The sequence below is a fragment of the Muscardinus avellanarius genome, assembly GCF_963383645.1.
Source record: "Muscardinus avellanarius genome assembly, chromosome: 14".
Classification (NCBI taxonomy): domain Eukaryota; kingdom Metazoa; phylum Chordata; class Mammalia; order Rodentia; family Gliridae; genus Muscardinus; species Muscardinus avellanarius.
In genome coordinates, this window is record NC_137800.1 from 56515395 (window position 1) to 56538328 (window position 22934).

General features: G+C 46.7%; 1 protein-coding gene across 1 annotated transcript; it reads right to left on the reverse strand.

Annotated features, from left to right (window-relative positions):
* Positions 1–11439: 11439 nt before the first annotated feature.
* Positions 11440–22045, reverse strand: STAR (steroidogenic acute regulatory protein; the record flags this gene model as incomplete). The annotated part of the gene is made up of 7 exons (XM_080710137.1): positions 11440–11553; positions 13075–13168; positions 13747–13931; positions 14070–14228; positions 17725–17852; positions 18123–18236; positions 21982–22045. 7 exons carry the CDS (start codon positions 22043–22045, stop codon positions 11440–11442), a joined length of 858 nt encoding a protein of 285 aa, XP_080566263.1.
* Between the last annotated feature and the right edge of the window lie 889 nt (positions 22046–22934).

A 22934-nucleotide genomic window follows, 5' to 3' on the forward strand; every position in this document is an offset into this window, starting at 1 on the left:
CCTCTTTCTTTGCAGAGACACATTTTCTGGGAAATAAGATTGAGGTTTTTTTGTTTGTTTTTTAACTGTTAGATGTTCTCCCAAAGATGCTATAGAACACAGCCTCTACTTTGAGTGAGCAAGTTAAAAGCCTGGATAGAACTGCAGAGACTCCCCACCCTCCCCACTTGTGGTGGCTGCTCTTATTTTGTATGCCATAAATCAGCAGCCACTGACCCAGGATCCCATAAGCTCCCTGTAAAACCGGTGCTCTTCCACATCCCTGCCAGCTGGGAGTTATTACCTTACTGTATTTTCTAAGGAATGAATAATCTTGTCCAAGTAACTGACTTATTTAAAGAGATTTTCTTCTGTGGGCATTGATTGTGTCCTACCTGATTTTTATGGAGGTGGTTGAGCCTCTTTCAGTGAATAGCTAAAATCAGTGGCTATACATTCCAAAATGTTCCACTTCCTTCCAGCATGTTTATTGATTTTAGAATTTGCTTCTGAGCATTGGGATCTCTGAAAGTTCTATGTTTCTAGAACTGTAATTGTGAAAGGAACTTGATCTGAAGCTTTAACAGACTTAGAACTCTTGGGCAATAAAACTTGTCAAGTTTGTGATGCACTTGGCTTCCCTGTAGGCTGAGTTCTGTCTTGGTCCAGTGTCAGAAATGTGGGCAATAAGGCGGGGTGTGGTGGTGCTTGCTTGTAATCCCAGCATTTAGGAGGCTGAGACAGGATCCATGTTTGAGGACAGCCTCAGCTACTACTTAGTGAGGCCCTTTGCAACTCAGTGAAACCCTGTTTCAAAATAAAGAATAAAAAATAGGGCTGGGGATGTAGCTCAGAGGCAGAATTCTGCCCCTGGGTTCCATCCCCATTGCCACAATAAATAAATTAATTAATTAATTAAAGAAATGTGGGCAATATTTGGCAAGGGATCTAGCAGTGGAAAGAAGGGACAGGGTTCTGACATATCTCAACCCTCTCCATTCTCAGCCGCCACATCAAACATCCCTTAATCCCTCCAGCTCTTCCTTTTGTAACATGGTATTGGTGTATGCAGGTGTTTTTTTTTTTTTTTGGGGGGGGGGTTGCCTTGCTTATATTCCTTTGTAATAGCTGATGATTAAAGTTGTTTTTAGAATCCTAAAATCTAGAAGAATGAGCCTTCCTTAGGGATCCATTTACCATTTATTGTCTGTCTTCCTCCTCCTCCTCCTCCTCCTCCTCCTCCTCCTCCTTCTCTCTCTCTCTCTCCTCTCTCCTCTCTCTGCTCTCTCTCTCTCACCACTGAGGTGTATCCACAGCCTTTTTTGAGATAGGAGTTCACTAAGTTGCCCAAACTGACCTCAGACTTTCAATCTCCCTGTCTCAGTCTCCTGAGTAAATAGGATACTTGCATGTATCACCACGACTACTCTTGTCTGTCTGTCTCTCTCTCTTTCTCTCTCTCCTCTATTTTTATTTTTTATTTATTTTATTTTATTTTTTTGTGGTACTGGGCATGGAACCCAATAGCATTCTACCACTGAGCTACACCCACAGCCCTATATTTTTATACTTTAAATAACTGAGGCTGTCTGGGAACCATGATCCTCCTGTCTCGGCCTCCTGAATGCTGGGATTACAAACATGCCTGCCACCACACCCAGCATTTTTCTTTTATTTTGAAACAGAGTTTCACTAAGTTGCTGAGGCTGTCTTCAAACCTGTGATCTTCCTTGTAATTCCAGTACTTGAGAGGCTAAGCCAGGAAAATCACAGGTTGAGGACAATGTAGCAAAATTCTTGGCAATCTAATGAGACCCTGTTTCAAACTATAAAAATAAAAGGGTTGGGGGTGTGAGTCAGAGGTAGAACTCTTCTGGGTTCAATCCCCAATACAAAAAAAGTAATTTCCCAAGTTTCAAATGAATGTTGTTATGTTAACACAGTTGGCATTGACTCCTAATGAATCACCCAGGCTCGTTACTTTGTCCATTCTGTATCCTAACAAAAAGGGTTATATGATGGTTGGCTGAGCTCTTTAGCCTATCAGATTCTATCAGATTATTCTTAAAAGGACAGGCCTGGTTATTAAGATTCTAGATCATCAGAGTTTAAAGGACTCCAAGAAAAAAAGGGTTGTGTTGAAGCTACAGGTAAATTCTTTGTAATATAAATTACCACATATGAGTTGTAGTATACCCACTGTCCCATCTAAAGTCCTTTTTTTGTATATTTGGATTTCATAAATTAGAGGTTACAGAAGTAGTGCTCTTTTTGCTAAAACTTTATAATATTCAAAACAGTTCATATGTGTATATAAGTACATAAAATAGTTGCTGTAAGTTGGGCGTGGTGGCGCATGCTTGTAATCCCAGCATTTGAGAGGCTGAGACACATGGATCACGGTTTGAAGACAGCCTCAGCTACTACTTAGTGAAGTCCTTTGCAACTCACTGAGACCCTATTTCAAAATAAAGAATAAAAAAAGGGGGGGGGGCTGGGGTGTGGCTCAGAGGTAGAATATCCCTGGGTTCCATCCCCAGTACTGCAAAATAATAATAATAAAATAGTTGCTGTAATCAAATCATTAGTGGCAAGTTATTTTATTCAAATGTAAAATTTAAATAAATGGGGAAGCTGGGCATGGTGGCGCACACTTGTAATCCCCGCTCTTGGGAGGCGGAGACAGATGGATCGTGCAGGTTCAAACCCAGGGGCATTCTACTTCTGAGCTACACTCCCAGCCTTATTTTTCATCCTTTATTTTGAAACAGTGTCTCACTGAGTTGTAAAGGGCCTCACTAAGTAGCAGCGTCTGTCAGCTACTTAGACAGGAGGATTGCGCAGGTTCAAAGCCAGCCGCGCTGGCTTAAGAGACCCTGTTTCCAAATAAAAAAGTTTAAAAATAGGTCTGGGAGTGTAGCCCAGAAGTAGAAGGGTTTCCAGGAACCCCAGTACCACAAAAAAAAAAAAAAAAAAAAAGCAAATGGAGAAATTATGACCTTAGGCATCACAAAGACATAATTACATACCTTGAAGGAGCGGATCCTAATCCAGTTTGAAACCATTGTGTTTGTCAAAACCCCTCTTCTTTACTGTCTGAAGGGCAAAAACTCATGGAGACAGCCGTGCAGCCAAGAGACTTATTCAGGCAGCGGGGTCCACAAGGCAGAAGACATAGCGGGGGGAGTGGGGTCCTGAACTGACTTATATACAATTTGGCCTGGGTGGGGAGTTGTCCATGGCTGGCAGCAGCATCTCATTGGAGGGTCTGGTGTACCTTTAAACTTAGTGGTTAACAGGACAGGCATGTGTGGGCAGTTTGTGTGGGCTTTTAGGGTTTCCAGGAAACCTGGGCCTCTAGGAAACTGAAGCTAAGTAAGAAAGCAGGGCTGGAGCTTCTGTGTTAAAGCTGAAGCCTTTTTAGGGGACTAGTCTGACCTGTCTATCATTCCCACCTCTTTGATATTTTATGGGACTCAGCCGTCAAGTCGTTTCCCGCTACTTCCTGCTGTCATAGGGGATGAGGGATTGTAGTAGGAAGGGGAAAAGATAGGCAGGTCAGGTTCCAGAGGGGAGATTTCCCAAGAATCCGGTGCAGAATGTGTAAATCTTGGCTGAAGTGAAGTCTACCAGGGTGCCTTGTAGTCACAGGTCTATCTGTCATTCAGTCTGTAGCCGCAGTAAAGGGTGGGACAAGCCAGCTGCCCTGTCTTAGCATATTCAGGAATAAGCTCTGTCATTTATGTAGCATTTTGTTGACTTGAGGAGATAAAAGCAAAAAGTACCAAGGAAAAGGGAACAAATGAAGATAGAACAGACTACCAGGAGGAAGCTTTCTGTTTTTTTGTCCAGTCGTGTGGGCTAGTAGCACTTAATCCGACAGAGGAAAGGAGAATTAGAATGAGGTAGAGTCCTAGAATCCAGGGGCTAGAGCATAGCACAGAATAAGTTGATGCTGAAACAGCTCATGGATGTCTTGTTTGGATCGAGTGTGGTGATCCAGATGTTTCACCAACAGGCAGGTATTAGCATCCTGCGCGCTGGTGGTTAAGTAGACGGTTCCTAGACTGATCAGGTGTCTGTTTTTGGCAGCAGCTGGTATTCCCAGAGAAGAAGCTGGTTAAGCACTTGATTAGACATCTTGTTTATTTGGGTCTGTATAAATTTTATAAGGCAGGGGAGGAACATACAGGCAAGAAATATTCCTGATAGGGGGGCCAAAATTAGTAGTAGCCAGGCTAGAAGGGGATGATATAAAGTATCCCAGAAGCCAGAGTTGGAACCTGAGGAGGCCTTGAGGAGTCTCCTTTTTATTTGATGGAGGTTTTTAATGTTAGTCTCTACCATTTGAGATTCACTGATATAGCAGCAGCTTTCTTCATGTAGAAATGTGCAGGTTCCTCCCTTTTCAGCTGTCAGTGAATCCAGGGCCCTTCGATTTTGGAGTGTGACTCCCGCTCGGGATGTTACTTGTCACTGGAGAGAAGCTAGAGATTGGGCAGTTTCTTCAGTTGTGTTTTGCATGTTGATTTGAAAGGACTGAAGCTTTGATATATTTTAACTGATTTTTCGTGGACATACAATGTGAAGGGCTGTTGTAGATTAGGAGGATGTAAAGCCGGGGCCTGGGTTAATGCTTGTTGTAAGGTTTTGAAGGGTGTGTGTGTGTGTGTGTGTGTGTGTGTGTGTGTGTGTGTGTTATCTGAGGGACGATGTATGGACCCCTTTGCAGCCTTATATAGTGGTTTTGCTAAGAGAGAAAAATTGGGAATCCATGCCCAAAAATATCCAGCTAGCCCCAAAAAGGAGAAGATTTCATCTCTGGCTTTGGGGCATGGGAAGGATCTAATAAGGGCTTTTCAGTCTAATGTAATGGGCTTTAATTGGTGGGAAATCTGGGCTTCCAGGTAGAATATCTGGACCTGAGCCAGCTGTACCTTTTGTGGAGACACCCTGTATCCCTGAGAAGCAAGAAAATTTAGAAGGGCAAAGCTATCTGATTGAGATACCAGGAGAGAGGGGCTACACAGAAGGAGATCATCTACATATTGAAGGAGGCTAGAGGATGAAAATTTTAAATCTTGAAGGTCTTTTCCTGAGGTCTGACCAACGATGTGGGAACTGTCCCTATATCCCTGAGGGAGGACAGTCCAAGTTAGCTGTTGGTACTGTTGGGTGTCCGGATCTGTCCACGTAAAGGCAAACAGATCTTGAGAATTCGGATCTAAGGGAATTGTAAAGAAGGCATCCTTAGCCAAGCGTGGTGGCGCACGCTTGTAATCCCCGCACTTGGAAGGCTGAGACAGGAAGATTCCACAGGTTCAAAGCCAGCCTCAGCTACTTAGTGAGGCTCTCAGCAACTTAGACCCTGTTTCCAAATAAAATATAAAAGAGGTCTGGGAGTATAGCCTGGATGTAGAAAGCCTCTGGTTCCACCCCCAGTACCACCAAAAAAATAAATAAAAATTAAGAAGGCATCCTTAAGATCAGTGACAGAAAAGTAGGTTGCCTTTGACGGAGTGAGTGAAAGGATAGTATAAAGGTTGGGAACCAGCAGATGGATGGGTTTTACTGCTGCGTTAATGAGGCGGAGGTCTTGGACTAGCCGAAAGGACCCATTGGGCTTTTTTACCACGAGTATTGGTGTATTGTAGGGAGAATGGGTAGGCCTAAGAAAGCCCTTGCGGAGGAGGTCTAAAATAAGGCAGGAGGCCCCTCAGGCTAATGGCTGGAAGGGGATATTGAGTCTTATCAGGAAAGCTGCAGTGATCTTTTAAGTGAATCTGAACAGGAGGGCAGTGTGCCACTGAAGGGGTCTGGGTGTCCCAGACTTCTGGAGTGACCAGATGTTTAAAGACTGGAGGTAGCAGATTGTCTACCTTTTGTTGTTTGTCTTCTGAAACCGTGAGGAGGAGGACAGTTTTAGGAGAAAGAGCAAGAGAAGGAGTCTGGGTGCAGGATAACCGAGGCCCTTGGTTTGGCCAATAAGTCCCTTCCAAGTAATGGAATGGGACAGTGGGGTAAGATCAAAATTTGATGGGCAAGTTGGGTATGGTGGCGCATTCTTTTAATCTCAGCATTCGGGAGGCTGAGACCAGAGGATCAGCTACTTAGGCCCTCCACAACTTAGACCCTGTTTCAAAACAAAGAATAAAAAAATAGGGCAGGGGGTATAGCTTGGAGGTCAAATGCCTCTGGGTTCCATCCCCAGACCCACAAAAAAAAAAAAAAAAAAAAATGGATGGGCAAACAAATGGCGGTGTAGGTGTCAAGGTAAAATGGTGGTCTTGTGAGGGTGGAAGATTTTTCCATCTATTCCTTGTATGGTAGATGAAGACGGGGTGGTGGGTCCCCAGAACTCCTTTAAGACCGAGAATGTGGCACCAGTATCTAACAAAAACTCAATGGGGTGGCCATCTACCTGTAGGATGACCCAGGGCTCCTGTGTGACGATGTCCATAGCCGGAATAGAAGACCCCAGGCCCCATCAGGCCTCTACCGCCAGACCTAGTAAGGGTAGCGATGGCCTGTTCTCCCCCCCAGGAGGAGGGACAATTACCTGTCCAGGTTTTGTAAGGCCTTGAGGGTGGCAGGGCATTCTGATGCTCGATGTCCCTCTGACTTGCACCTGGGACATGGTTGGGACTGGGGCCTCAGGTTTGGGCATGACTTGGCCCAGTGGCCCTCTTTGCCACACGTAGCAAGGTCTTGAGGAGCCCCATGTTCCGGGGAATTGTCTGTTTCCCTGAGTAGGTGGCCTATTTTGGGAATCCCCTGACAGGCCCCCAGACTTTAAAACCTGAGTGAGCATTTGGTATCAGGCACATTCTCTGCCTTTTGACATTCACAATCTTCCTCCCTGTTATGAAAAGCTTTGAATGGGGCTGCCATGATCTCAGTTTGAGGAGTTGTGGGAACTTGTTCTACCTTTTTTAACTTGGCCCTTTATATCGGGGTAGCTCAGAGAGAAAATATAAGTCATAAGGACTTGCCAACCACCAGGGGATTCTGGGTCCAGATTGGTATATTGCTGAAGGGCCTTTGTAAGGTGAACAAGAAATGCAGGAGTTTTCTCTCTTTTTTGAATTATCTTGTGCATTTTTTCAAAATTTACTGCCTTCTGAGCGACCTTCCTTAAACCTGCCACAATATAGGTAGAAAAGTGGCTTCTTAAGGCCAAGTCTCCTGAGGAGTTGTAATTCCAGTTGGGATCTATTTCAGGGACTGATTTGGGGCCGACTGGAGAGTAGGGGTTGTCCTCCGTACCTCCTCTGCATGTGCCCCGGCCTGCTCCCAGACCCATCTCCTCCTTCAGGGAGAAGAGTGTTGTCAAGGACCCTATAAATGTCATGGAAAGTAAGGTTATAGGATTGTAAGATCCACTGGAATTCTCTGATATAAGACATGGGATTAGTATTATATGAGCCCAGACACTTTTCCAAAACTGATTGGTCAGCAGGTGAAAGGGAATATGGACACGAACTATCCTTTCAGCCCCAGCAACCTCTTGGAGAGGAGCCCTAGTTTGAGGTAGGGGCTGTGCCCGGGTGTAAAGTACAAGAGTGAGTGAGTGGCAGGGGGTGGGGACTAAAAGGAGGAGAAGGTGATGCAGGAGGAGGAGGGGAGCAGAGGGCTCAAACTGGGGTTCATTGGACTGGAATGGTCGTCGGTAAGGGGGTGGCTCATTTGCCAGGTCAAAATCAGAAAGTGATTTGGCTTGGCGGGCCAGAAGGACACTTTTAGCAGAGCAGGAAACGCAAAGGCCAGGGTTAGCTTGTAAAAAAGAGAATGCCTGAATATAAGGGATCTCTGCCCATTTTTTTGATCGCTTGCAGTAATTTTGTAGGTCCCCAAGAAGACTGGGATCAAGAGACCTGGGCTCAGGCCATTTATTCTGGTTATCTAAGGGGTAGGTGGGCCAGTCCTGAGTGCAGAGTTTGATAACCTAATATAAGGTTTTATATTAGGGGAAAGGCTGAGGGTATTTAGGTTATTGAGGCATTTAAGGGGAGAGTCGGCCAGGAGGGAGGAGGAGGAAGGACCTCATGGCAGTATATGTCTGTGGAAGCGACATTCCAGTACAAGGAGTGATTGGTCCCGACCCAAAGAGCCCGTCATCACTGAGATCTAGGGGGTGGTGGTCCCAGCGTGGACCGGAGGTCCTGAACCCCAAAGACAGTGGGTTACCAAGCATGCCTGGGTTTGGTGCCTGGGACCAACAGAAAGGGAAACCCAAGTCTGGAAGAAAGGGAAATTCCCTACTCTCGCGGCCAAGGTAAGGAAGAGGAAAGCAGGAAAAGGGATTTAGCCTATAAAAGTAGTAAGTCACAGTTTGCCTGCTTGGTTTAATTAAAAGAGGAAGCTAAAGTACAACGAATTATAATCATTAGGTTATTATAACAAAACAAGCCAGGAAAGTCGGGCATGGCATGGTGGCACACGCATGTAATCCCAGCATTTGGGAGGCCGAGACCAGAGGATCGCAGTTCACAGACAGCCTCAGCTACATAGGCCTTCCGTAACTCAGTGGGACCCTGTTTCAAAATAAAGAATAAAAAACAGGACAGGCAGGGGGTGTAGCTCAGAGGTCGAATGACCCTGGGTTTCATCCCCAGACCTGCAAAAAAAAAAAAAAAAAATAGCCAGGAGGGGAAGCTCATGCTACAAGGAACTACAAGCATTGTGTTATTATAACAAAACTAGCCAGGAGGGGGAGCTCGTGATTAGAATTGAGGGTTAAGGCTCCCCAAGGTCCACCATGATCAAGGTGAGGTATGTTCCTCCCCTACCAGTAAGTGTGTGGGACGGCTGTTGGTATCTGCCGGCAAGAGAGCTCTGAGCACTGGAGAGGGCGGCCTCAAGTTGGGTTTGGATTACGGAGGGTTGGTGTAAGCCCCCCTCTGGCTTCCGCCGTAGGAATGCTCCCTTCCTTAGGGATTACAAGTGGCCGGAAAACCACTCAAGCAAGCTTGGCAGAGAGAGGAACTCCTAAAGTCCACACGCCTGGTTTGAGGTCACCAATGGTGGAACGAGGCTCAGAGGATCTCTATTAACCAGCAGCACGCCTAACGGCCAGCGCCCATCAAAAGACCGGTGCAGTTTAGGAGCCCATGAGTCGGGGAGACTCACCAAATTAGTCGATGGTGGATGCGAAGTAGGCGATCAAAATAATGGGCGATGGCCGTGGTGTCCCAGTGGGTATTGCTCTCTGATCTGGGGTGGGACCCCACCACTGGGTGGTGGGTGACCCATCCAAGATGGACTCCACTCAGGTTAGTGTTGCAGCAGCTCTGGACAGTATTGTAGCACACCACAGTGCAGGGGATACCACCCTCACACGGGGCACCAATAAAGGGCAAAAAACTCCTCTGGAGACAACCGGGCAGCCAAGAGATTTATTCAGGCAGCAGAGTCCGCAAGGGGCAACAGGCCGGGGGGAGCGGGGTCGTGAACTGACATACACAGTTTGAACTGGATGTGGAGTTGTCCTTGGCTGGCAGCAACATCTCATCGGAAGGTCTGATTTACCTATAAACTTAGTAGTAAACAGGACTGGCGCACGCAGGCAGTTTGTGTGGGCTTTTAGGGTTTCCCGGAAACCAGGGCCTGTAGGAAACTGAAGCTAAGTAAGAAAGCAGGGCTGGAGCTTCTGTGTTAAGGCTGAAGCCTTTTTAGGGGACTATGTGACCTGTCTATCACTGTCAGCCTATTCTCAGTTTTTTGTTGTTGTTTTGGTTTGGTTTTTTCTTCAGCACCGGTGATGGAACCCAGGGGAATTCTACCTCTGAGCTACACCCCCAGCCCTATTTTCTATTCTTTATTTTGAAACAGCATCTTCCTAAGTTGTGGAGGGCCTCACTAAGTAGCTGAGGCTGGCTGCAAACCCAGATTTTCCTGTCTCAGCCTCCCAAGTACTGGGATTAAAAGCGTGCACCACCATATCTGGTTAGCCTGTTCTCTTAAAACCAACACACAAGCTGCTTTCCCTTATCTTTAAGCAAGTAACCATTTTCTCTTGGCTGGTGGTAGGGAGTGATTCTGTTGTAAAACTACTTATCCACAACTATTCTCCCTTGCTCTGAAGCTCCTAGATAAACAGAAATTTCACCTATGCTAAAAATAGACTAAGAATAAATTATAATAAATATCAGTTGTTATAATTTTAAGATCTCAGTAAATACCAGTGTTGCCACTACTGTTATTTTGTTTAATAAATAAACTAGAGTTCTGTTTCCAGATGGAGCAAATCATTAATGTTATTAAAACTAAAGTGGAAAAACTTCATATGGTAATGTTTGGTTTTTCACCCTACTTAACGCTTATACTTAGCAGGGTTCCCAGATCAGTTTTTGTTGTTGTTTTGTTTTGTTTCTTTTTCTGATACTGGGGATAGAACCCAGAAGCCTTCTACCTCGAGCTACATCCCCAGCCCTATTTTTTATTCTTTATTTTGAAACAAGGTCTCACTGTTGCAAAGGGCCTCACTAAGTAATAGCTGAGGCTGTCCATGAACTGCTATTCTCTGGTCCAAGCCTCCCCAGTGCTGGGATTACAAGGGTGTGCCACCAGCCCAGCATTTATTTTTTTATTTTGAAACAAAGTCTCACTAAGTTGCTGAGGCTGTCTTTTTAAAGAGTAGAACTTTATAACAAGTACAGACTGAAGTTTTCATGTTAGTCATGATTCTTTATTTGGACTAGTATGTGTGGAATAAGTAGCGAGCCCGCCTTTATCTTTTTCCACTGAGAAAGCTTGGGATATATTTCTGGCAGGTACCTACTGTGGGGAGTTGCTTGTTCTCTAGTGTCACCTAATTCCCTGTCGGTGGAGCAAGCGCCTCCTGGAGCCAGCTGTGTAGAGCCCTGTCCAGATCCCCACAGGGGAATGGAGTTCTTGAGCCCAGAAAACACGTCCCTGCATTTAGCAGCCCACATCCATATTAGCTAGTAGGTCTTTTTTGTTTTGTTTTGTTTTGCGGTACTGGGGATGGAACCCAGGGGCATTCTACCTCTGAGCGACACCCCCAGCCCTATTTTTTATTCTTTATTTTGAAACCGGGTCTCACTAAGTAGCTGAGGCTGTCCACAAACCATGATCCTCCTGTCTCAGCCTCCCAAATGCTGGGATTACAAGTATGCCCCACCACGCCCAGCTAAGCACTAGGTCTTTACAGGTTTTTTAGATGAACATGTAAGGGTCCAGAAGAAAGCTAAACAAGTATCTTAGCCTTTATCTTCATTTCATGACTAAACAGTGAATGGTGTTACAAGTCTCTGCTTTATCTAAGAACCTCATCTCTATTTTCTTGGTACTAAAACTTTTACCAGTCTGAGTCCTGATGTCATACTCTAAACACGACCAGCCCCTCTGTTGTTGCCAGGTGAAGATCTTAAACAGACTTGGAGGCTTCTAGCAGGAGTTTTCCTGTTGTGTGGGCAGTTGGGAACAGTAGACTGCTGCTTAACACCTCACTTCAGAGGCCGGGCTGGACTCCAGACGCTTGCGCAGGTGCTTGGCAAAATCCATTTGGGTCTGTGATAAGACCTGGTTGATGATAGTCTTTGGCAGCCATCCCTGGAGAAGATAGAATTTTGCACTCTAAGGGTAATGCACTGCTCTCATACCTTTGCACCCTGTCACAGACATGGGCTTGGCCTTCCAACTCTATAGGTACAACCTTGGAGTTGGCCCAGACAAGGGCTAGGCTGCTTTGCTGCCCAGACAAAATTCCTGTCTTCCCAGCTGTGTGACCCCAAGCAGTTTATATTCCTATCACCTTTCTCATACTTGAGATCTCTGGGCCTAAATGAACCCAGGGGCATTCTACCTTCAAGCTACACCTCCAGCCCCTCCACCCCCGCTTTTTTTTTTCCCCCCTAGTACTGGGATGGAACCCAGAGGCTTTCTACCTCAGGGCAGCATTCCCAGACCTATTTTATATTTTATTTGGAAACAGGGTCTCACTAAATTGCTGAGAGCCACACTAAGTAGCTGAGGCTGGCTTTGAACCTCTGCGATCCTCCTGTCTCAGCCTCCCGAGTACTGGGATTACAACCATGCGCCACCACACCTGGCTCCAAATTTCCTTCTTTCTAAAATGATACTGCCAGGGCACGGTGTTGCACACTTGTAATTCCAGCATTTTGGAGGCTGAGACAGGAGGATCGAGGTTTGCAGACAGCCTCAGCTACTTAGGCCCTTTGCAACTCAGTGAGACCCTGTTTCAAAATAAAGAATAAAAAATAGGGCTAGGGATGTAGCTCAAAGGTAGAATGCCCCTGGGTTCCATCCTTAGTACTGCAAATAATAAATAAAATAACTATACTCCCAGTGCATGCCTATAATTCCAGTATTTGTTAAAACAGGAGGATTGCAGGTTCTAGGCCAGCACATAGTGAGATCTTATTCCAAAATAAAAAGGCTGGGGTAAGTGGGGTGTGGTGGCACATGCTTGTAATTCCAGTACTTGGGAGGCTGAGACAGGAGAATCACAGGTTTGTGACCAGCCTCAGCTATTTAGTGAGGCCCTCTGCAACTTAGTAAGACCCTGTTTCAAAATTAATAATACAGTAGGACTGGAGATACAGCTCAGAGGTAGAATGACCCTGGGTTCCATCCCCAGTCCCACAAAAAAATAAAGGCTGGGGTATGGCTAGGCATGTTGGTATATGCCTGTAATCACAATGCTTGGGAGGCTGAGACAGGAGGATCATGGGTTTCAAGCCAGCCTCAGCAACTTGAACTGTCAGCACCCTAAGGAGACCCTGTTTTGAAACAAATAAATAGGGCTGTGGGTATAGCTAGTACCTAAACAAAAAAGGCTGGGGCGTAACTTAGACATAGAACCTCCCTGGGTTCAATCCCCAATACCACACACACACACACACACACACACACACACACACACACACACACACAACTATGGCGCTGAAATTTGGTATGAGAGGTAAGATGGAGCCATTACTGGTTTTGGAAATGGGATAACAATTAGGCCATCACTTATATCTTTTCCCTGTCCAGCAGCCTGTGATGCTATCATGTATGGGAAGGAAGAGCCCATTCTTATTCCCGTGGACTCTGAGCCTGCACCCTCACCTTGAGGTCGATACTGAGCAGCCAGGTGAGTTTAGTCTTTGAGGGCCTTCCAGCCAGTGGATGAAGCACCATGCAGGTGGGGCCATGCTCAGCTCTGAAAAATGAAGACAAGCCAGGTCAGGAAGTCAAGTCACTTCTCTCCTAGAAATATGAGCCCTGCTTCTAGGAGGTACTCTTGGCCTGTCTGGCTGTTGGCTTGGTTACCAGCTCATTGGAACAAGTAGCTATCAACTCTCCCCTTGCTTTGGAAAGTTAGTAAAGTTCTGAAACTTTTGGGGAACATAAGGACATGCTGGTCACTCTTGTCTTTTTTCCTTACTTTGGAAAATTAGAACCATCTTTTGTAAAAGGAAGTTCAGTGTGGGGACTGAAGATTGATTTGGAGCGGGGATTCAGACCGTCACACATGGGTAGAGGCAGGCCTACAGGCCTAAGTTAAAAGAAGGGAATTTTACTGGACGCAGTAGTGCCCACTTGCAAACCTATAACTTGAGAGGCTGAGAGAGGAGGATTGCAGGTTCAAAGACAGGCTCAGCAATGTAACAAGACTCAGAAACTTAGACCCTGCTTCAAAACAAGGGCTGGAGGTATAGCTCAGAGATAGAATACCCCTGGGTTCAATCCCCAGTACCAAAAAGAAGAAAAGAATTCTGAAGCTACTGCCAGTATTACCTGATGATACCTTTCTGCTCAGGCATCTCCCCAAAGTGTGTTGCCATGCCAGCCAATATACAGGTGGAGCCTCGGCGCCTGGCACAGCGCACACTCACGAAGTCACGTGGCCCCACAAGGTTTCCTCCTGCTTCTGCAGCCAGCTCGTGGGTGATGAGTGTGTCTTTTCCAATCTTCTGTAGGACCTACCAAGCCACAAAGAAACCCGAGTCACTGAGCAGCCGGTGCTAGGGCTGAGCACCACCCTGGCTTGGGGCCCCTTTGACCCACCTTTCAGACTGGCCTTCTTGGGTCTGTGCCACTTGCACCTAGGCTTTCCTCACCTTGATCTCCTTGACGTTTGGGTTCCAGTCTCCCATCTCCTCCATGCGTTCCACAAGCTCCTCATAGAGCCGCTCCATGGGCTGGTCCACCACCACCTCCAGCCGGAACACCTTGCCAATGTCTGGGACTACCTTGCTCAGTACCTCGTCCCCATTTGCCTATCAGGGAAAGAAAGGAAGTAGAGATGAGATAAAAATATTCCTAGCCTAGGCTTTGGGTGATACCAGGCAAGCTAGGGAGAGAACCAGCAAAGGGAAGTCCGAGCTGAACACGAGGACACCTGGAACCTATCTGGTTAGGAAAGAGTGGTGACCGTTGCTGCCACAAGCCTTGGACAGCTGCTGAAGACTGGAGGTGGCCTGCCCACCTCAGGTCCTTTTTCTTGGTGGTGAAAATAGGTTGAGTGGTAAGCCAGGCGTGGTGGCGCACGCTTATAATCCCCGCACTTGGGAGGCTGAGACAGGAGGATCGCACAGCTTCAAGGCCAGCCTCAGCTATTTAGTGAGGACCTCAACAACTTAGTGAGACCCTGTTTCCAAATAAAAATATAAAAATAGGTCTGGGAGTATAGCCCAGAGGTAGAAAGCCTCTGAGTTCCACTCCTAGTACCACACACACACACACACACACACACACACACACAAATAGGTTGAGTGGATGGGTTCAGCTGAAAAGCCTCAAGTTTGTCTTTAGAAGTACAAAGATTCACTGGGCATGGTTGCACATGCTTGTAATCCCAGCATTTGGGAAGTGGAGACCAGAGGATCACTTTTCTCGGATAGCCTCAACTACTTAACGAGGCCCTTCGCAACTCAGTGAGACCCTGTTTCAAAAAATAAAAAGAATAAACACTAGGGCTGGGGGTGTAGTTCAGAGGTACAATGCCCCTGGGTTCCATCCCCAGTACTGCAAGAAAAAAAAAAAAAAAAGAGAGAGAGAGAGAGAGAGAAGAAATACAAAGATTCTAAGCAGGGCTTGGTGTGTAGGGCTTGGTGGTGTAGGCTTGTAATCCCAGCATTGGGGAGGCTGAGACAGGATCGTGGTTCTAGGACAGCCTCAGCTACTTAGGCCCTTTGCAACTCAGTGAGACCCTGTTTCAAAATAAAGAATAAAAAAATAGGGATGGGGTGCAGTTTGGAGGTAGAATGTCCCTGGCTTCCATCCTCAGTACCGCAAAAAAACAAAAAACAACAACAACAAAAAAAAAAACAAAACTGAAAAGCAACCTGGGAGTAGGTCTATAACTAGCTAATTATATGTAGAGCATATTGGGGGGACCTTTAAGATCAACATTCCAGAAAGGACATGGGGCCAGAGAGGTTAACCTGTAGCTAAGAATAATGCTAGGCCTAGATCCCAGGGTTTTTTGTTTGTTTGTTTTGTTTTTGCAGTACTAGGGGTGGAAACCAGGGGCACTCTACCTCCAAGCTACATCCTCAGCCCTATTTTTTTTTTTTTCTGGTTTGGGGATGGAACCCAGGGGCATTCAACCTCCGAGCTCCAGCCCCTGCCCTATTTTTTGTTCTTATTTTGAAACCAGGTCTCACTGAGTTGCAGAGGGTCTCACTAAGTAGCTGAGGCTGCCCATGAACTGCGATCCTCAGGTCTCAGCCTCCCGAATGCTGGGATTACAAGGGTGCACCACCATGCCTGGCTTCAGCCCTATTTTTTATTCTTTTTGTGTTTGTATGGGGGGGGGGCGGTCTGGGGATGGAACCCAGGGGCATTTGACCTCCAAGCTACAGCCTCTGTCCTATTTTTTATTCTTTATTTTAAAATGGTCTCATTGCCGGGCGTGGTGGCGCACGCTTGTAATCCCCGCGCTTGGGAGGCAGAGACAGGAGGATCTCGCAGGTTCGAAGCCAGACGCGCGCACTGGCTTAGGAGACCCTGTTTCCAAATTTAAAAAAAAAAAAATGTAAAAAATAGGTCTGGGAGTGTAGCCCGGAGGTAGAAGGGTTTCCAGGAACCCCAGTACCACCAAAAAAAATAAAAATAAAAAAATAAAAAATAAAATAAAATAAAATGGTCTCACTGCCAGGGGGTGGTGGTGCATGCTTATAATCCCCACGCTTGGGAGGAGGAGACAGGAGGATCGCACAGGTTCAAAGCCAGCTATGCTGGCTTAGGAGACCCTGTTTCCAAATTAAAATATAAAAAAAAATAGGTCTGGGAGTGTAGCCCGGACGTAGAAGGGTTTCCAGGAACCCCAGTACCACCAAAAAATAAATAAATAAAACAGTCTCATTAAGTTGCAGAGGGCCTCACTAAGTAGCTGAGGCTGTCAACAAACTGTAATCCTCCTGTCTCAGCCTCCCAAGTGCTGGAATTACAAGTGTGAGTCACCATGCCAGACTCTGTTTTTGTTGTTGTTATTGTTGGTGTTTATTTGTTTTTTTATGGTACTGGGGGTTGAACCCAGGGGCTTTTCTACCTCCGGGCTATACTCCCAGACCTATTTTATATTTTATTTGGAAACAGGGTCTCACTAAGTTGCGGAGGGCCTCACTAAGTAGCTGAGGCTGGCTTTGAACCTGTGTGATCCCCCGTCTCAGCCTCCCAAGCGCTGGGATTACAAGCATGCGCCACCATGCCCGGCTAACCATTGCCTTTTTTTCTTTTTTCTTTTTTCTTTTTTTTTTTTTTTTTTTTTTTTTTGCGGGTCTGGGGATGGAACCCAGGGGGATTCGACCTCTGAGCTACACCCTCTGTCCTATTTTTTATTCTTTATTTTGAAACTGGGTCTCACTAAGTTGCAGAGGGACTAAGTACCTGAGGCTGTCCGAAAACCGCCATCCTCTGGTCTCAGCCTCCGAATGTTGAGATTACAAGCGAGTGCCACCAGACCCGACTTAACCATTGCCTTTTAACAGGAGATTTGTTACTAGCTCCCAGTGTGGGTGCAGTGCTCCAGAGCAGAAAGCCTGGACAGCTTTGAGCGCCTCTTGTCCAGACCTGTGGCAAGGGAGCCCACATTGCCTCCACAAGCTCATTCCCAGTGTGGGCTGAGTAGCATGGAAGGCTTTGGCCCTTTGGGCACGCCGATGTTGGCCTCTAGTGCAAGTGAAGTGCCCTCTGCACTGTCTGCAGGATGGCTGTACAGAGTATTTGGATGGCCGCTAAGAATAATAGGAATAGTGTTTCTCAAACAAGAATCTTCTGAGCAAAGGGAATTATCTGAGGATAAATTCTAAGAAAAGAGCTCTTAGGCCAGGTGTGGTGTTGCATGCTTGTAATCCCAGTTCTTGGGAGGCTGAGACAGGAGGATCACAGGTTTGAAGTCAGCCTCAGCAACTTAGACTCTGTTCCCCAATACAAAATAAAATAGGTGTAGCCTGCCGGGCGTGGTGGCGCACGCTTGTAATCCCCGCACTTGGGAGGCAGGAGACAGGAGGATCACACAGGTTCGAAACCAGCCGTGCTGGCTTAAGAGACCCTGTTTCCAAAAATAAAATAGGTCTGGGAGTGTAGCCCGGAGAAAGAAGGGCTTCCAGGAACCCCAGTACCACACACACACACAAAAAAAAAGTTCTCAAAGCTGCTTGCTTACTTACGATTTGCAGGCAGCTGGAAGCCTGAGAACAGTGACCCAGGTCACCTTGAGGATGACAGGGAACAATGGGAGAACAACAGGTGTCTCCATCCCCACCCTACCTGCTGGTTCTCCTTCTTCCAGCCCTCCTGGTTGCTGAGGATGCTCAGGGCCTTCTGCATGGCCTCCTCACCCTGCTGGATATAGGCCATCTCCTGGTCACTGTAGAGAGTCTCTTCTAGCCGAGAACCTAGCCAGGGAGAAACAGTGTCCTTGCTATGCTCTCTCTCCCACCAGCCAGCATCCCTTTGATCCTTGGTTTGCTTGCTTCTCCACAGAGCCATAGGGCACCATGCTCAAGTCAAGTTGGACACAGTAGCCTCAGGTGATGGGCAGGGGATCTGGTCTTGAGGAACACCAGGATGGGATCACCCTCTCAAAGTGGGAGTAGGCCAAAGGGCCTCAGCGGCAAGTGTCCATGCACCCCGGGGGCCTCCACTGACAGAGGCTCAGCACTTACCCAGCAGAGAGCTGCGGCGCCGAACCTGGTTGACCCACGAACCAGGGGTCGGGTCCCCCCGTGCCCTGCGGCTCAGCTCCTGGCCAATGGCCAGCACAGCTTGGTGCCTCAGCCCTGAAGGAGGGAAGGAAAGTGTCGTGAAGGAGCTAGAAAGCCCCTAGAAAAGGACCATTCCACCCTCTTGTCTTACTGCATATGAGGAAGTTGGCTGGGGAGGAAAAGGCCTTGCTCAGGAACACAGATTCCTAAAAGAGACCTGAACAAGGGCCACATGTGCAATTCCTAGTTCGGTGCTTGTTATACTACACCAGGGACTTCTGGGGCTCAGAAATCTGCATGTGTGTGTGCGTGCGTGTGCGTGTGTGTGTGTGTTACTAGGGGTAGAAACTAGGGGATTTCTACCTCAACCCTATTTTATAATTTATTTGGAAACAGGGTCTCACTGAGTTGCTGATAACCTCACTAGCTGAGGCTGGCTTGGAACCTGTGTGATCCTCCTGTCTCAGCCTCCCAAGCGTGGGGATTACAAGTGTGCACCACCATACCCAGCTCTGCCTTCCATTTTGGCATGGGCAGACCAGGCCCTGTCTGCATACGAGTGCTGTCCCAGAGCCTGCTGGAGAAGCTTTGTTCACAACCCCCCCAAAAAAAATCCTGCCACCGAAGGAAAATGCAAGAAACTATCCCCTGAGGTCTCTGCTGGGCAGCAGCTAGTGCCCTTCACTGGCTGAGCCGCTGCATGTGTCACTGGACTGTGAGCCAGGTAAGTCCTGCCACTTCAGTGAGGCAGCACTAATCCTGCCACAGATCTTCAAAGTATGGCTCCCAGGCCTCTTCAGCCCAGTGCAATGCAACTGCAAAGGTTCATCTACACTGGCTTGTTTACCCTTAAATGGCAGTAGGAGGTTGGCTCAAATGACTTTGGAGCTAGACATGATGGTGCACTCCTGTAATACCAGTATTTGGGAGGCTGAAACAGGACAATCACAGATTTCAGACCAGCAAGAGTCTCAGCAATCTAGCAAGACCTTGATTCAAAATAAAATATAAAAGAGGACTGGCAACGCCAGGCGTGGTGGCACACACTTGGAATCCCAGCATTCGGGAGGCTGAGACCAGAGGATCATGGTTTGTGGACAGCCTCAGCTACTTAGTGAGGCCCTCACAACTTAGCGAGACTCTGTTTCAAAATAAAGAATAAAAAATAGAGTTGGGGGTGTAGCTTGGAGGTAGAATGCCCCTGGGTTCCATCCCCAGTAACACACACACACACACACACACACACACACACACACACACACACGACTGGAATTGTACCTCAAAAGTAGAATGCCTCTGGGTTCAAAATCCAGGACCCCCTCCTTTTCCCCTAAAATAGACTTTGGGTCCTAATGAGCCCCTCAAAAGTGGCCCATAATGGTCTCGGTCTCTTCATGGATATAAAATAAGACTCCTCTGCCCTCCTCATTTTGCTCTCTGCCTTGTCTTCTAAGGTCTTTTCCCCATCTTCTTCCCTGCCAATGTCTTGACTTGCCAACACTGCTCACTGGAGTCAAGACTTATTTCTGCCTCTATCACTGTGGTTCAGACTTGCCTGTACCCTTGGTACAAGCTGTATCCAGCCCTGAAATTAAACAGAGGCAAGAATAGTTCAAAACCAGGAATGGTGGCGTACACTTGTAATCCCAGTACTTGGGAGGCTGAGACGAGGATCGCGGTCAGCCTCAGCTATTTAGTGAGGCACTATTTCAAAAAATAAATAAATAAAAATAGAGTTGGGGAGTATAGCTCAGAGGTAGAACGCCCCTGGGTCCAATCTCCAGTACTGCAAATAAGAATATAGTCAGCCTAGGGGTGTAACTCAGAAGTAGATGCCCCGGGTTCAAAAATAAATAATTTTAAAAAGGATTGGAAAGCCGGGGTGTTGGTGCAGGATTGTAATCCTAGCATTTAGGAGTCTGAGACAGGAGGATCGTGGTTCACATATAGTCTCAGCTACTTAGTGAGGCCCTTTGAAACTCAGGGAGACCCTGTTTCAAAAAAATAAAGAATAAAGCCAGGCATGGTGGCACACACTTGTAATCCCAGTACTTGGGAGGCTAAGACAGGAGGATCACACAGGTTTGAAGCCAGCTTCAGCTACTTAGGCTCTCAGCAACTTAGTGAGACCCTGTTTCTAATAAAAAATATAAAAATAGGTCTGGGAATGTATCCCAGAGGTAGAAAGCCCCTGGGTTCCATCCCAGTACCACCAAAAAAAAAATTTTTTAATAAAAATAAAGAAAAAATAGGTCTCGGGGTGTAGCTTGAAGGTAGAATACTCCTTGGTTCCATCCCTAGTACCGCAAAAAAAATAAATAAATAAAAATAAATAAAAATAAAAAGATTGTAGGTGGAGCACACTTGTAATTTCAGTACTTGGGAGGCTGAGACAGGAGAATCACAGGTTCAAGGCCAACCTCAGCTACTTAGTGAGAAACTCTGCAACTTAGTGAGATCTTGTTTCAAAATAAGGAATAAAAAAAGCCAGAGCCGGGTGTGGTGGTGCACACTTGTAATCCCCGGACTTGGGAGGCTGAGACAGGAGGATCACACAGGTTTAAAGCCAGCCTCAGCTACTTAGTGAGGCTCTCAGCAACTTAGTGAGACCCTGTTTCCAAATAAAATATAAAAATAGGCCTGGGAGTATAGCTTGGAGGTAGAAAGCCTCTGGGTTCAACCCCCAGTACCACAAAAAAAAAAAAAAAAAAAAAAAAGCCAGAGTGGTGGATTATACTTGTGTTCCCAGGAGGTTCAAGGTCCGAGGACATCCTCAGCTATTTAGGCCCTCTGTACTTACTGAGACCCTGTTTCAAAATAAAGAATAAAAATCAGGGGTCCAATGCCCCTAGGTTCCATCACCAGACCCGCAAAAAAAAAGTCTGCTACTTAGCGAGGCCATTCACAACTCAGACCCTGTTTCAAAAAAAAAAAAAGACTAAAACCTAGGGCTAGGGGTATAGTTTGGAGGTACAGTGCCCTTAGGTTCCATCGCCAGTACCACAAAAAAAAAAAAAAAAAAGAAAAGAAAAGAAGAGAAAAGAAAGAAAGGAAGGGAAAAAAAAGAACCTGAGCCTGGTGTGGTGGTGCACACTTGTAATCCCAGCATTTGGGAGGCTGAGAGAGGAGGATCGTGGTTCGTGGACAGCCTCAGCTACTTAATGAGGTCCTTTGCAACTCAGACCCTGTTTCAAAATAAAGAATAAAAAAAAACATAGGGGTTTTTTTCTTTAATAAAAAAACATAGGTTTTCTAATTCTTTATTTATTTTATTCTTTATTTAGGCTGAGGTGTAGGTTGGAGGTAGAATGCCCTTGGATTGTATCCCCAGTACAGTACCATAAAAAAAAAAAAAAAAGGAAAAAAAAAAAAGAATCTGAGCCAGCTAGGCGGCGTATCACTGGCCTGTAATCCCAGCATTTGGGAGGTTGAGACAGGAGGATCCACAGACAGCCTCAGCAGACAGCCTCAGCTACTTAGTGAAGCTCTTTGCAATTCAATGAGACCCTGTTTCAGAATAAAGAATAGGCCTGTGGGTGTAGCTTGGAGGTAGAATGCCTCTGGGTTCCAAACCTGAGTTTAATTGGGGGTTGAACTCAGTACCAAAAAATAAAAATTGGGGCAGGATTCATCCCAGTTCCTGGGTGGGGGGAGTGCGGATGTTCAGGAGGGACAAACATGCCCATGCCCATAGACCTTACCAGCAAGAGGCACCACTGGGACCAGCGCCTGAGTGACCTCTCCCCCACCCGGCGCTTTCCCCACCAAACCACACTGCCTGAGCTCCTGCTCAGCACCTGTACTGCCCTGCCCGACTCACCCTTCATGTTGCGCACGTGTCTGTAGGAGCTCCCAGCACACAGCTTAAATGTTGCTAGTAGCATTATGCTGCGGCTGCTTTTAAGAGTGGCTTCTTTGTCCTCAGTGAGCTCCCTCAAGGTCCACTTCTGGGTCCTGCAGCTGTGGCCTGGACCATGTGCTCTGCGCCTTAAATGCATCCTGCTGAGGGCTGTGTTTCATCACCAAGAGATAAAAAAGCCATCACTCACCGTGCAAAGGACGGGGTCAAGGATATAGTGATTGCCTCATGGTGCTGGCCTGGCTGCTGTGGGGAGTGTGGGGGAAGTAGGCTATGTAGAAGGGACTGAAGAAGTCACTTCCGGATGCTGTGGGTAGGAGAGGGTAGTGGCAGCTGAGGTAGGCAGCTTAGAATTCGGAGCACTCCTCAGTTTAAAATGAGCCGGGCATGGTGGCCCACGATTGTAATCCGGGTACTTAGGGGCTGTGATGAGAGGATTGCAGATTTACAGCCAGCCTCAGCTACGAAGACCCTCAGCAACTTAGGTCCTGTTTCAAAATAAAATAAAAAATAGGAGCCAGGCGTGGTGGCGCACGCTTGTAATCTGAGCATTTGGGAAGCTGAGACCAGAGGATCGTGGTTCACAGACAGCCTCAGCTACTTAGGCCCTTTGCAACTCAGTGAGACCCTGTTTTAAAAAATAAAGAAAAAAAAATAGGGCTGGGGGGTGTCGCTCGGAGGTAGAATGCCCTTGGGTTCCATCCCCAGTACTGCAAAAAATAAAAATAAAAAATAGGGCTGGGGGCACAACTCAGGTAGAATGCCCCTGGGTTCCATCCCTAGTACCCCCTAAAAAAAAATGAAGCTGGGTAATCCACAGTAATTTAGTGAGACCTTGTCTCAAAGTAAAATATAAAAGAGGCCTGGGGGTATAGCTCAGAGGTAGACCGCCCCTTGGTTCAGTCCCCAGTACC